This window comes from Hordeum vulgare, chromosome 7H, assembly GCF_904849725.1.
Source record: "Hordeum vulgare subsp. vulgare chromosome 7H, MorexV3_pseudomolecules_assembly, whole genome shotgun sequence".
Lineage (NCBI taxonomy): Eukaryota > Viridiplantae > Streptophyta > Magnoliopsida > Poales > Poaceae > Hordeum > Hordeum vulgare.
The window spans coordinates 597,677,060-597,692,812 of NC_058524.1; the positions used below are offsets into that span (position 1 = coordinate 597,677,060).

The 15,753-nt window shown below is 41.7% G+C and overlaps 2 protein-coding genes across 2 annotated transcripts; one reads left to right on the forward strand and one right to left on the reverse strand.

Moving 5' to 3' along the window:
* Nucleotides 1-2,328: 2,328 nt before the first annotated feature.
* Nucleotides 2,329-3,861, reverse strand: LOC123410289 (peroxidase 2-like). Its single transcript, XM_045103196.1, has 2 exons — nt 3,433-3,861; nt 2,329-3,318 (listed from the first exon to the last, which is right to left on the reverse strand). Exons 1-2 carry the CDS (start codon nt 3,778-3,780, stop codon nt 2,581-2,583), a joined length of 1,086 nt encoding a protein of 361 aa, XP_044959131.1. The 5' UTR covers nt 3,781-3,861; the 3' UTR covers nt 2,329-2,580.
* A 9,936-nt stretch (nt 3,862-13,797) lies between these two features.
* LOC123409443 (BTB/POZ and MATH domain-containing protein 2-like) lies at nt 13,798-15,341 on the forward strand. Its single transcript, XM_045102344.1, is given in 3 exon segments — nt 13,798-13,888; nt 14,379-14,431; nt 14,433-15,341. Coding segments are annotated over 3 exon segments (1,053 nt in total).
* The last annotated feature ends 412 nt before the right edge of the window (nt 15,342-15,753 follow it).

A 15,753-nucleotide genomic window follows, 5' to 3' on the forward strand; every position in this document is an offset into this window, starting at 1 on the left:
AAGACAAGCTGTTGGTCAACTAAGAGGGAAGTATCCATACCATTGATAATACCACTCCATGAAGGTGCAATACTTTCCTAATCTGCATGGCAGGTTGATATATATTTTAATGTGTTCTAAGTGGTTTATTAAAGCAGAGATGTTGTCCTACATGACATCTTTTGAAGAACACACCTATATGAGTCTGATTGTTAATGTCGCAATCTATGAGAGTAAGGTGCTCTCTAGTAAACTCATGAAAGGCCTCGGAGTGTGACGCATAAGCTCCACCCGCGGGGAAGTCCCACGGTATCCTAGTATCGGTCAAGGCTCTGTGTGAAGCTAGATTCACAGAAAACTTGCAGTTAAAGGCATAGTTCACTGTTCAAATTGCTTACTAGTGTAGCAGAGAGTTCTAGGTGGAAGTTCAACTTAAGAGTCTCCACCGCAGTACCAGTATATAAATAGTGTTTTGAAACTAAAGGAAAATTTTATGTGCCTCTCGGATCTGGTGGGGGATTGCTGGAATTTAATCCATATGGACCAGCCCAATCACCATTTGTAAAATTCGTAATAAATCCTAGAGGCCCACTTAGCCCATTCGTGCAAGGCAAGAGGTGGAACTAAAGTTTAGTCTTACATTGCTAGTTTGGTAGGAGTTGGACCTCCTTATAAGGGAGGATGTTTCCATACATGTATGAGCATGAGAACAAGAGAGACATACATGTGTGCTCCTCCTCCTCTGCCGAGTGCCTCGCCTCTCCACGACGTGCCGCGGGTTGCAGGACTGAGCCGAGCCGACGAATAAATTTTTGCCACGCACGACTGGTATACGGAAGATCGCTCGGGAGCTGAAATGTTTTGCTATAGTGGATACTAAATATGAACGCTGCATCCTTCAGCTGTTGCCTGTTCGTTTCGTCTCCCTCTTTTGCTTCGCCTCCCGTCACTGCATGTTCACCTCCTTCTCTTCTGCCTATATAGGAGAGGTCGCTCCTCTCCAGAGAGACACACGAGAACATCATCTTCCTCACGCCATCGAGTCACAATCTCTGAACTAATGCTAGGTTCTTCCCCATGCCGGCTTGCGGCATACACCGCAGACTGAGACAGTAGGCCTCCGAAACCCCGCCTTTTTGGGTCCTGTACACGAGAAGGGTGATAAGGGTTTTGAGGAGTGCTCTGCGCGACTACTGGCTTCTTCATCACTGACACCACGGATGGCGACAACCACTTTTCGGACGATGACTTCTTCCCCTACATTAACAACCTTTTCGACAACATGGCCGGTGACGACGTCAATGCCAATCCCACTGCTGCTGTTGTTGCTGTAACCTAGTACGTGTTTGTGTTCTTCTTGTTTGAATTTCTGCCGCAACTTCTTGTTCTAGATATGTTCCATTCCTATTCACCACTTCATATGCTATTTGCATACTCTCTGCATGATCGCATGACTTGTCCTATGATTGATATGATAGTCATGATTTATCTATCTTTTCTGCTAGTAAAATCGCATGGTGAATCGCTCATATTTCCAACACAACTTACGGGCACTCTAACCACTAAATCCACCCATGATTTCAACTATACCACCACCACCGTATGTTTTCCAATCAGATAAGACCACATCAGCATGTAGGTTGTAATTCCGTAGAATTTGTCCGTAATTGTATCAAGTTCCCCGTGAGTATGTCCGACATCACTGGTAGGAAGATACCGATGGGTAGAAGACCATGCCCTCAAGGGAGCATTTTATAATTTGGATCGAAAGCATTAATGCTCGGGTTTTGCGCAACAAATGCGCTCCGTCCATGGTCTTGCTAAACTTGATCAAGGAGATAAACTTTGGATGACCAGGGGCACGAAGTAACTAGGGGTTTTGATGTCCGGTGAGTCCCGTCGCTGTGTGTGGGTCACCTGTAATACAAACTCTATTCTTCTATTAATCAATATACAAGACAAATCTTTTGCCTCTGTTTGAAAAAACATTTAAGTAGTCCAATTCATGATCAAAGTTTAGTTTTAAGATGCGTGTGTGCCTTATTCATTGGAATGGAGGCAGTAAGTAACATGAACCCTTATTCATTGGAATATGTGGTAGATATTTTGATGTGTGAGGTCTGTTTTAAATTTTAATTTATTTGGACATCTGAGCAACTCTTGACAAAAAAGTCAAATCGGATCAGAACAACTAGTGAAAAGTAAATCTCTTTTACAAACCTCGATTTGTCTTTTTTACTTAGAGCTGCTCAAATGTTCAAATAAATTGAAATTTGAAGCATTCCTCACGCATCAAATTATATATATTTCTAATTTTTTGTTTTATGAGTGCGGATGCAGATGAGCACAAGAACAGAAACACAGCTCTCATTATAAACGTGACGAAACCAACAATGACACTTATTAAAAAGTGATCGCCAGGAAAGCGTTACATTTTCTCAACCGGGCAATCCCGCCATGGAGCCAGCCAACCACCATGCATTACTACCACTTCCTCTGTCCTTAAATACTTGTTGTTGGGGAGAACTAGACTAGTTCTCTCCAACAACAAATATTATGATACAGAGGGAGTAGGTAGTAGTACTAGACTACTAGCCAACATTAGTTGTTGACTCTCCAGCATACCTTTCTGATCTCTGCATCTTTCCCGCGTCTGGTTTTGATCCCGATTTTCCCCATATTCTCCATGGCTCTCTCGAACTTCCTCTCCCACATCCCTGCCTTGTTCGCGTTTTCTTTCACCTGCTTTATGGTTTCGGTCGAGTTAAGCACGGCGTCCGATGTGAACAGCACTTTCCTGTCGATAATGTCCTGGTAGTACCGCCTATCCAGGACGTCGGGGGTCACATGGTCTTGGTTCACGTTGGTGTCGTCGTCGCACCGGGCCCTGAGCTTGGCGGCAAATGCCGGGTCCATTTCAGAGAATCGGCTGGAGAAGAAGGCGCACCGGGCGCGGCCGATGGTGTGCGCGCCGGAGAGCGTGACCATTTCGTCGGAGGTGAGACCCTTGGCCCTGAAATTGCTCTGGAGCACCGTAGCGCCGGAGAAGGGCCCGGGCAGCTGGTCGGTCTCGTTGGCGAAGGACTCGCGCCCGTCGAAGCGGCCGCCCTGCATCCGGATGTTGATCCTGCGGTTGCTGAGGATGGAGGACGCATCGCGGGCGGCGAAGGCGACGATGTCCGCGCATGAGACTCTGCCGGGGCAGGCGGCCTCGATCGCCGCCTTGGCCGCGTCGATCACCTCTAACCCTCGCAGGCTGTTCTTGTTCGGTTGGCCTTCCCTCTCCGTGTCGCTGTTGTTGGAGTTGGTCTCGGTGAGGAGGACGGAAGCATCGCAACCCTGAATATAGTTAACGTAAAAGACCTCATATATGATCATGTTGATCTTCATATGTACACAAACAACAATGCAGTTAGTATACAAGCTAGAATCGACTAGGTGTGTCTAGTGTACCCGAACGAAGCAGTCGTGGAAGAAGAGACGGATGAGCCCCGCACCAATGCCAGGTTCCGCGGCCACGGCCTTGCTCACGGTAGCCCTCACGATCCCTTCCGCTCTGGGGCAGTACGACGACCTCGAGCTCCTGTTGTTGTAGTACCCGAAGCCGAGCCCTAACCCCGAGGGGCGAGGCACCAGCTGCCGCGGAATGCCGCTCCTCATCCTGGAGCCCGGAGGACAGAGCCGCGGGTCCTGGATGGGTAGCCTCAACCAGCCGTTGAAGCAAATGATGTCGCCCTCGCATGCCGGGGGCTCGGCGAGGAACGCCACCAAGACGATGAGCGCTGCGAGCTTAGTCGCCATCTTCTTTCCGCACTAGCTGCTAGGCGCTAGATATACATCATAGATGGTCGTGTACGCTGAGTGTTCTTTGCTCCGGCTGAGTACGGCGGATGGCATAATTATAGCTCGTCCCCGACGACGACGAAGGCAATAGGCCACGACTTATTGTATGGGCAGCCACGTTTCGTCCAGCTGGGTAGTCAGTTTGACTACCTAATTTTTCTTAGGCTGGTCACAATGGAGAGTAACATAAGGTAGGAACCTACACACTTTTCTAGACTATGTTCCTATACCTCCACAATGGGGAGTAACATATATGTAGTGTCAATGCAACAATGCATTTATTAGGCTATAGACTCATTGTTTGTTGGAGTGTGTGATGTTTCGGTAACTAGCTAGTTACCACAAGCACCTCTCTCTTCATTAAATATGTGCCACATAAGCAAAGTTGTATTGGAGTGTGTGATGTTACTGCTAAGTTCCTCCCCATTGTGACCAGCCTTAGCCCTCTGTCAATGCTAGTTTTTTTAACACGGTTTTATAGTCATTTTGGTCACGTGTCATATTAGTTAATAAAGAAAGAGAATAACCTTGTTTGGATACTCTAACTCGGTTAGAGGTTAGAGTTAGATTCTAACCCTGGACTAACTTTAAACTAACTCTAACCAAAGAGGTGTTTGGATGATAGGGTTAGATTGTCAATAAAGACACTTTTTTCAACCATTTGACTCCTTTAACTAGGATTTGGTGTGGTGGAGGTAGAGAGAAAAGTAACTTTTTTTGGGCCCCACCTAACTCTGACCCAAATAGGCACCTCTTGGGTGTGTTAGTTTTTTTGGATGAGTTAGAGGGTGCTTGGATACGTTTTAGTCTCATGACTAAAAGTAATGAGACTAAAACTTGCTAGCCACACCCATGCTTGGATCCAAATACTAAAGAGACTAAAATTGAGTTAATGAGCATTTATTATCCTCCAAACCCTCCAATCCAGAACTTGTCTGAGGAGTTAAATGAGGAGAGAGAGGACTAATGCATTTCTTAGTAGGGGTACCCCTGACTAAAAGATTTTAGTCTCAAGACTAGTTTTAGCCTCTCTTTAGTCAAGGGTGCTTGGAACTTTAGCCTCTTAAAGAGACTAGTTTTAGTCAGACTAGTTTTAGTCTCTTGGATCCAAGCACCCTCTGAGATGCATCTAACCAACTATAACCCTCCTGTTTGGATGTTTTGGGGTTAATTTGGTCCAATCTAACCAACTCTAACTCTAACCCATGGAACCAAACAGGGCCAATGAAGTTATATCTTAGCTACTACCTCTATCACAGTTTAGAAGGCGTGTTTGGAAGTTCTCTGAAACCTAGGTTGTTATTGATTGGTTGTGAGATGAGTTAAAAAATAGCATTCATACTATGATGCATATGGAAGTAGTACAACGAAGTACTAATTAGCTAATAGGAGTAAATGCAATGCATCTTAAACCTTGTCTATTGTGAAAATGCACGTAAATTTAACTGTGCTTCTAAACCGTGACGGAGGGAGTAACATACAACCGGTCATATGCAAAAAATGATTCTAGCCCAATCATAATATTCACGCACTTAAATGTAGATACAACTCATAAAAACAATGCATTGACATGGTTGTACTCCCTCCACCATAATTTAAAAGGCATGCACGTGTATCTAAATCCTCAATTTGACTTAAATAAAATATATTGTTTAACAAAAAATTATATCATTAGAAAATAGAACATCTAAATTTCTAATGATGTATTTTTTATATACATGCCTCTCATCAAGTTGGTCAAATTGACGATCTAGGTACATATGTCAAACTTGTAAACTGAGACAAAAGAAGTATTTTAAATTATTAATGTTCCTATGATAATATAATAAAAAACGATGCATTGATACAGACCTTATATGAAATCAGCATATACTATCTGCGTATCGGTTAGTTTATTGGTTCCTTTTGTATTTTATGTTAAATTTTAATTAAGAATTTAGCTAATAAATTAAAATGCATGTTACCAGAACTTATATCTTCTGATTCATATTTGTATAAAGTTGTCAATGATATTATTTTTGATGACATCCATTAACATTTTTTTAGTTAAGTTTGAAATCAAAATTTAGCATAAAATATAAAGAGGGCTAATAAACTAGACGAATGTAATGCATGTTTGGATCTTGCGAAAAAATACTATAAATTCACATACTGTCACCATCTCGGTGTATAAGTCATCTTACGAAAATTAAATAATCCCAAAATACTTAAAGGCGGTGCATTAATTTTTATCTCATTTCTTGTTTTTTGACATGAATAAAGAAATTAATCTATAAGTGACGCGGGGTGTGTATGTTTTTAATAACTTTAAACTAACTAGCACGACATGCAATGATCAATTCATTACATGCAATGATATTAATTAGTAAATTAACATTAATTCTTCAAGTTTTTCTTTTCGTGTTGATCACGGTGCACAACATAGAATGAATTATACATAGAGACGGGGGAGTATTTAACTACAGAATTGAAAATTGACTACACCAGATTAGGCTGGCCATAGTGGGAGTAACTTAAGTAGTACTTCCTTCGTGTCTTTTTAGTCTGCATATAAGATTTGGTCAAAGTCAAGTGAAACAAAGTTTGACCAAATATATATCAAATGATATCAACATCTATAATATTAAACATATATGCTATGAAAATTAATATTATGGTGCATCTACTAATATTGATTCAATATTATAAATGTCGATATTTTATTCTATAAATTTAGTCAAAGTTTATGACTTTGACCAAATCTTATATGCGGACTAAAAAGAAACGAAAGGAGTATCATATACTTGGGACTAGCAAACATGCTGATGTGGCAGACAATTAAAGTTGAGAGAGATGGTTAGAGTAACATAGGTAGATAATGTAACATGTTAAATGCTATGCTACTATGTGTCATGCATATCAATAAATAAGGTCATCTATGATACTAATTTATGAATGTAGTATCATACAATAGTACTACTATATTAGAGCAAGTACAATAAGGTACAATCAGCAGGCTGTAAGGATTAAAATACTATATTTTTGCTGAGTTGGATGAGAGGGAAGAGGAGAGAGAATGGAAACAGGCTCTTCGTGAAGAGCCAGCTCTAGCACGTGCCCCAAGGTATTTTGTGAGAATGAAAGGTGAGCCATATATGATAAAAGTAGTACTCTTTTATAGCTAACTATTGTACAAGCTAGCTATAAGATGGGCTATAAGATGGCTTATAGCCAGCAGTTGGCTATACTATTAACCATGCTCTTAGTAGGTGCACCATAATATTAATTTTCATAGCATATAGGTTTAGTATTATAGATGTTGATATCATTTGATATATATTTGATCAAACTTTGTATCACTTGACTTTGACCAAATCTTATATGCATGATAGTACTACTCCCTCCGTCTCGGTGAATAAGTCATCTTACGAAAATTAAATAATCCAAAACACTTAGGCACGATCCATTAACTTTCACCTCGTTTTTTGTTTTTTGACATGAATAAAGGAATCAACCAATAAGAGACGTGGGGCATGTATGTTTTTAATGACTTGAGACTAACTAACACAACATGCATTGGCCAATTCATTGCATGCAATGATATTAATTAGCAAATTAGCATTGATTTCTCTCGTTTTCTTCTTCATCTTGATCACGGTGCACAACCTAAAATGACTTATACACCGAGAGAGAGGGAGTACTATATGATACTCCTCACTATGACCAGCCTTAAAGTTCTCACACCACAAGCGGCGCACGTTGCGATGGACGTGAATTTCAATTGGAGCTGAAGCAGTTGACTGGCGACGTTCGATACCATGTCTCGATCTTGTCGTGGTGCGATCAAGTTGCGTTTTGACTCATTGATTGCGCGTCCGTCTCGAGAGGTGCTGACCTCGCTGTACATTAACTCCGACATTGGATCACGGGTCAACCGGTGCACTAATTAACTTCGGCATGCAGGTTGCATTGCTCTTGCATGCATACTCATGTTTCGTGCATTAGAGCATGCTCAATAATACAGCCTAGTGTTGGGTAGCTATAAGATGTTGTTATATTATTTACAATCAATATATGTAATCATTTATATAATAAGATTAGCTATAAAATTAGTTATAAGATTAGTTTTTCTTTTTTTGATATTTCTATCTATTTCTTCACATTTATTGTAATCTAGAAGCATGCATATAGTTACTCTCTTGTATAAGTGTCCACTTCCTTTACTTTTTTTACTTCTCTCTCCTCCACGGCTCCACATAAAATAATGTCATGTAAGCGTATTATAGGCCAACTATTGTGCTAGTTCCTGTTCGAGTGCGTTTGGTTCCGAGCCAAAGTCAAACTTACCAAAATAATTAGGATGTATTTGGTTGCCTGCATCGATTTTGGGGTGTTTGCATAGACTTGTCATATGGGCATGGTTGAGGAAAAACTGGCTCTAATTAAATTATACCATATGCACATTGTTTGATGACCCGCGTATAGGTTAGCTACATGAGGAAACTAACTTTGACCCACTTTTTTGTTGGCCAGAGAACATTAGGCGTACATAGGGCACGTTATTTTATTACAATCTGTATCATGTGTTGTCTCCACTTCTCACTAGTAATGATCTCACAACACACGATCTTAACAGTTTCACTCTTACCTAGGAGACAAATTATGGTTCATCATAGGTAGTACTATCAAATGATAGTACACATTATTAAGAGCCAAATCGTTGAATGGGGAAAATTCATCATCCATCCTGTTCATGTTCCTCTTACCTGTTCTGTTGCCGTTGTTGTTCCTCCCCCTCTTCTGCTAATGTCCCTCTTCTGTTGCTGCTCTTGCTCCTCTTCTTCTTCTTCTTCATGAAAAAGTATAAACAAAAGTAGAAAAGAGAAACAAAAAATAAAAACCCAAAACATGAAGAAAAAAAACTATGGGCCGGCCTAACTGGCGGTTCCCTTCAGCAACTCAGTGGCTCCTATCGCGTAACGGGAGGAGAGCAACTAGTTGGCGAGCGCTCCTTCGGGAGCCTCCCAACGATCACTCCCAGGGGTCGTAACTAGGAGTATTTTCAGCCGCTCTCACGTGTTGTGCTCTGAACATTTTCTTTGGTGTTTTTCTACTTTTCCGCACGTATTTTTGGTTTTTAGGTGAGTTTTTTCCAGGGGTTTTTAGTGTTCCGGTTTCCCACCGGTCTTTCTTAGCTTTTGGATGAAAACATACAAATTTTTCTTGAAAAATGTGTTTTTTTAAAGTATGGTTTTTCTTTCGCGAGAGGCACGGTCGTGCTTCTCCCAAACAAAAAAACATGTTTTCTTTTACTCGAGAGGCACTGTTTTGTTTCCGCAAGAGGCACGAATTTGCTTTCACGAGAGGCACGACCGTGCCTCTTGAAGACAAAAAAACGTGTTTTTTTCCTTTTTTTCATTCCTGAAAGGCATGGTTTTGCTTCCACGAGAGGCATTGGTTTGCTTCCGCGAGAGGAAACAAAACAAATATGTTTTCTTTTTTCTTTCTTCTGCGAGAGGACTGGTATTTTCTTCCGTTTTTTTCATGAAAAAAGTTCATCAAAATTTATCAACATTGGATATAGTTTTAAAGATCTCGACCCGGGGAATCCAACGATGAGAACGATTCGAGGACGCACAACTCAAGAGATAAAACTTTTTAAAAATAAGGATCTATGAAAAAAAGGGAAACCTATCAGATTATGACAAGTGTGAGACATACGGTGCGCCACTCGTGGCAACCTGAGGAGGTGAAAGTGATCTTTGAAAGGAGTACTACTCAATTAGTGATTTCGGAAAAATAGCCGGGCTGCTATTTTATACCAATGGAGCGAACGGCTGGGTAGATGGGATTCTAACAAATCCTGACCCGCTCGCATCGATGGTAAGGAGATGGTTCTAAAAAATCCGGTTCTCGTATTGATATTTGGCATGACCCTGCAAACCGACTAGTGCAACACGAAAAGTGATTACAGCAAAGGGACTGTTAATGTTTATCTAAAGTGGAGGAATTGATAAACCTTTACACAGGCGGGTGGGATGAACAACTTCTACGGGATTGCTTCTTGCTTGTTGATGTGCAATGAATCTTGCAAATTTCACTTAGTAGTAATCTAGAGGAGGAGTTTGTGGCTTGGAACTACACAAGATCGTGGACCTTTTCCGTCCGATCAGCTAACTATAAGGAACTTGATCACCAGTTTGGCGACAGGCTCTCTAGTTCCGATGGACAAGGAAATACCCATGTCAATTATATATGGAAAGAGGCTTGGAAACTTAAAAATCCGTGGTATTGGCATGGAAAGTTTTACACAGAGTCTTGTCAAGTTTTGGGGTATTGGCTGTACGACATATTCTGCTTTTGTCCCAATGCCCTCGCTGCAAAGTTGGGATGGAAGATACCCAACATACACTCTCCAACAGTCGAGGAGTTCAGAAGGTCTGGTCGCAACTGGGTCTAACTGATACAATACGGAAGGAAATTACTGAGGACAGATACGGCTCTGTAACGATGGAAATTCTTCTCAAGCTAGTAGCAATAAGTGATGGCATTCCTACGACAAAAACTTGCATCTTTTGCAGCTTGGTTCTTGTGGTGACGGCAACAACAGATTGTGAAATGGGTGTGAGCACAAACACCGGAGAAGACACCCATGTCCATCATAGCGTTAGCAACCAATTACATCAGATCACTTACCTCTAAGCTGTCGCTGAGGCTAGGAGATCATATGTGGAAGAAACCGACTTGTGGCATGGTGAAGATGAATGTTGATGCATTTGTTCATGCGGATACACTTTCAGGAGCAAGTGTACGTGTGGTACGAGATGATAAGGGCGAAGTTATTGCTGCAGTCAAATGGTTCATACAACATGTCCGTGATGCTGATTCCGCTGAACTTCTTGCTACCAGAAATGGCATTTATCTCCTATCTAGCATTGGAATCACTAAAGTGGAGGTTGAATCTGATTGTTCTTTTACGATGGAATTCATACAACTCTTGAACAATTATATGGGGCCTGACAGTGTTGTTATTGCGGAGTGCGAGCAATTATCTATCGACTTTACTAAATTTCCTTTTGAGCATTGCTTTAGAGAAGCAAATCAGGTAGCTGATGAGTTAGCTAAACAAAGCTTTAGGACTAGATCTTGTGGTTCGTTCGGTTCTTCAGCCCCGGATTTTATTTTTCACATCCTTATAAACGACATGTCTATTATATGTCTCATGGCTAGGCGCAGTGCCTCCACGTGGAGATTGAGGCGCCCGATCGATGTGTGAGCCACTACGTACGACTCATTAGAGCATCTCCAACAGCTTGTTGGTTAGCTTGTTGGTAAAATATGCCATGTCATCAGCCAACACCTTAACATACAACTACTCCAATGGGTTGTATCTAGTTTGCCCAAAAAATGTGAGGTAATAAATAAGGTGCTCTCTCATTCTATATTGGAGCTTGTGCAAGGGTGTTGATTAATTAATTTACATACAACCTTACTCTCTTTCCTCATTTATTGTAAGACACATTATCAAAAATTTCATGTATTAAAATTACCAACAACTATCTTATAACCATTGAAGATGTCCTTAGAAAAGCAAACAGACCAGCTAGTAGTGGTCATGCACGGTGATCGTTGGTATTCTACGTTCACTGATATCGTTTGTTTCCAACATGCACCGCCCAATGGCCTAATGGTATGCACTCTAGCCTCTTTACGCAAGGAGACACAGCCTCACTAGTTTTTAGGACATGTTTTTTTTTAAAAGTCCTAAAACTTTTTTTTAGTCCCAACTAAAAAGCCCTAGTCCCTATTCGTTTGTTTCCAGAAAGAGTTAAATACACCACGGGTGCCTTAACTTGTCATGTTCGGTCAGTTTAGTGCCTAAAGTTGAAAAATACATGAAAGTGGTGCTCTAACTTGTCCGGCTGTGCAAATACGGTGCCTCGTACAGTATCCAGGCATATGCCTTGCCCGCATAGCGAGCCACTATGATGACGGCCCGCATGTCAGTGACCGGGAGCATTTTTTACATCCAACCCCTCACATTTTATTTATTTACTCATAATTGTATCACATACAGATGCATACTGATGGGTCCAACCTGTCAGGTTTGGATCCTGCATATCAGCTACACCAAGCACGGTTGTATGTGCAAATCATAGATATAATGAAAATTATAATAATGATACCGTGCAAGATATTAAAGAAAAATAAGAAAGAAAAAAGGGATCTGAAGTTTCAAACCTAGGAGCTCACATGTGCCACCCTTGCAATCTAGCCGATAAACCAAGCAAAATCTTATGTTTATTTAGAGCATTTAGTTGGAATTTTCCTATGAATTTATTTATCTCACCCTCTAAAAAATGTAAACATTATTTCTCCATTTTAGGCATCACGTGGTGTCGTGCCTCGTGGTTATATTGTTCACCGAGGGACCTCTCATTTGATGCCTAAATGAGATAATTTACTTCTTAAACATTTTAGTATCAAAGGAGATTTAGGGAATGTGCTGGTGCATTTGAAAAAAAAATGCTTTTGAAACATGTGTCACGGGTATTATAAAATTATAAACTTATATTTGAAAGATGTTTGTCATGCGTTCAGGAAAATGACAACATGTATTTTTATAAATGTTCAACGTGCATTAGAAATGTTATTGTGTAAAATTGTTCTTACATTTCTACAAACACATTTAAGATATTTTAATACATTTCTAAAATTACTATTATTACACACTAATTTCTAATGCACATCGAACAGTTACATTGTCAATTTTTCTGTAATTGTGTATTTTAAAAAATAGTAATACAGTGAAGATACACACTAATTGTCCGTGCTTGTGGTCTTGCATGAAGATACATAAATTTACACAACAATTTTCAATATACATTGAACTGTCTAAAGACACATAAATTTTTTAAAACGTTCACGTTAACCTCTTCAAAGTACACAATAATAAAGATATAATAGATGTTTAAAATACACAATAATGCCCTACCGATAATTACTGTATATTTATTTGGTAAAATTTACATATCATGAAAATTAAACATGATCTTGATTTTTTCTATAAAATTGATGCAAATGTGTTGAAGAATTGCAGAACGATACGCCGAATTGGTCTGTATACATTTCTAGCTAATACTACCACGTATAACTTAGTTTGGCTCGGTGACCAGCATGCTATTGCATTAAGCAGGATGTCCGAGCTTCAAATTTTCATCCCAACAAAAATAAAAAATTACTCGTTCACTTCCAGCCACTGACTCGTGGGCCGCCGCCATGCTGGCACGTCACACGGGCAAGGCGTACATCCGAATACGGTAGGAGGCACCGTATTTGCACGGTCGAACAAGTTAAAGCACCATTTTCGTGTATTTTACAACTTTAGGCACCAAACTGACCGCACATGACAAGTTAAGGCACCTTTGATGTATTTAACTCTTCCAGAAACTAAAGGTCATTAAATGACATGCAAAAATATCATGTTACCCCTAGTAATGTACTACTCCCTCCGTTCCTAAATATAAGTCTTTGTAAAGATTTCATTAGTGGACTACATACGGATGTATATAGACATACTTTAAAGTGTACATTCAATCATTTTGCTTCGTATGTAGACATCTAGTAAAATCGCTTAAAAGACTTATATTTAGTAACGAAGGGAGTAGAAGTTATTAAATGACATGCTAAAAATAGAGGCACTGTTGAAAACAGTGCCGGAAAAGTTCCAAAAAGACCCTCTCATAGGGACTTCTTCCTTTAGTCCCAAATGCCCCCTTTTAGTTCCTAAAAGTCCATACTGTTTATTTCACATGGGACTAAAATGAATCTTTTTTAGTCCCTACAGCAAAAAGTCCCTGTAAAAAACCATCCCCTTAGTAATACCACTGCTTTTGAAGGTTACCGTGCTCCACCATTTTTCTCACCCGCAAGGCCGCAACCTCCACTTCACAACTTCCTCAGCTCTCCCCACCCTCCACTTCTCCAGATTTAGCCATGGCTAATGCTTGCACAAACCTCACCGACACTGTGCGCTCTGTGCGGTTGTTCAAGATCGACGGTTTCAACATTGTCTCTATTGGATTTAGTCCCACATCGGTTGTGGGAGGAGACATAACACGACTTATAAGAGTGGGGGTGTCCCCTCCTAACACGCTAGTCTTTTGGAGGGAGAGGGCCCAAGGCCTGTCATAAGTCGGTGTTGCTCTCCGGTTCGGCCTGTTGACGCATGTGGGTCGAAAACGAAGGTGTTAGCGGATCCGAGATTGCGTAACAAGTGGTATCAGAGCCCAGGTGCCCGGAATAAATCTCCGTGGACTCACGGACGGTCGGTCATGGTAGGTGGGCTGGAACGCTGGTGTTAGCGGACCCACCAAAAGGTGGTCATGTCGGTCATGGGTGACCGATGTGTGAGGGAAAGATTGCTGGGTTTAGTCCCACATCGGTTGTGGGAGGAGACACTCTTTTGGGGGAGAGGGCCTAAGGCCTGTCATAAGTCGGTGTTGCTCTCCGGTTAGGCCTGTTGACGCATGTGGGTCGAAAACGCTGGTGTTAGCGGACCCGGTATTGCGTAACAGTTTCCTCCACCCTTGGCCCCCACGGTGAGACTATCAAATCCAGGTGGGATGTCTGACAGGTACGAGTGAGAAATCCATTGCTATCCACCTGGTTGGTTCCCTGATTGGGTAGAACTCAACCTTAAGCTGCTGAGTGAAGCCCGTACTGGCGGTGTGACGGCGAGCCTAAGCTGTTTCCTGGAACATCCGAGGATGGAGGATGATATGGCACAGTCTGAAAGGAGGGTGTCACATGTGTTCAAACGCCACGAAGATTGCCCAAATCGACTCAAGCTCGTGCAAGAATCATCTCTACCACTGCCAGCTTGTCCCCAGGATGATTACTTGATTGTGCGGTGCACCATCACAGTTATGAAGGAAAGGTCGGATGCGGCAACCACGGTGCCCGTGCCGACCTCCAACTTGCACCACCACCTTGGTGAGCTGCTGCGGAGCGGCACCGGAGCCGACGTCACGTTATTCGTCCGTGGTGAGTCCTTCCTTGCTCACAAGCTCATCCTCGCAGCAAGGTCCCCTGTCCTCATGGCTGAGTTCTTCGGGCACATGAGGGAGGCAAGTTCTCCAAATGTTGTGATCGAGGACATGGAGCCGGCAGCTTTCAAGGCCATGCTGCACTTCATCTACACCGACACCGTGCCTGAACTTGATCAAGAGCTGTTAAACATGGCGCCTATGGCTCAGCATCTTCTTGCGGCTTCTGACAGGTACGGACTTGGCAGGCTCAAAGTCATCTGTCTGGGTAAGCGCTCCGCTGGCATCACCGTCGACACGGCAGCGACGACTCTGGCTTTGGATGAGCAGCACCATTGCTCGCACCTCAAGGCCAAGTGCGTCGAGTTCATCATCAGCACGCCTGCAATCTTTGACGCCGTGGTGGCGACGGATGGGTACAGGCATCTGGAGGCAAGCTGCCCTGCAGCGCTTACTAGCATTCTCCTCTCTGTGCGTGGGAGAGTGTACTGAAGGCGAAGCTGTAGGTGTTTAATTACTCCATTATGCATTTTGTTACTTCCTTTTGATGGAGTACTATATTTCCTTTTGATGGATGATTTACTAGAACTTAATTATGGTGTTGTAGAACTTAATCATGCATGTATTTCGCCTCATGATGACATCTATCCTACTCCCTCAGTTACGATTTAGAAGGCATGTTTAAAAATTCTATAGAACGTATGTGGTTATTAATTGGCAGTGAGATGAGTTAAAAAATAGCATTCACAATACGCATGCATATAAAAGTAGTACAACGGAGCACTAATTAGCTGCTAGTAGTAAATGCAATGCGTCCTAAATCTTGTCTATTATGAAAATGCATGTAAATTTAACCATGTCTTCTAAACTATGATGGAGGAAGTACTTCTATGTGTGTTTATGA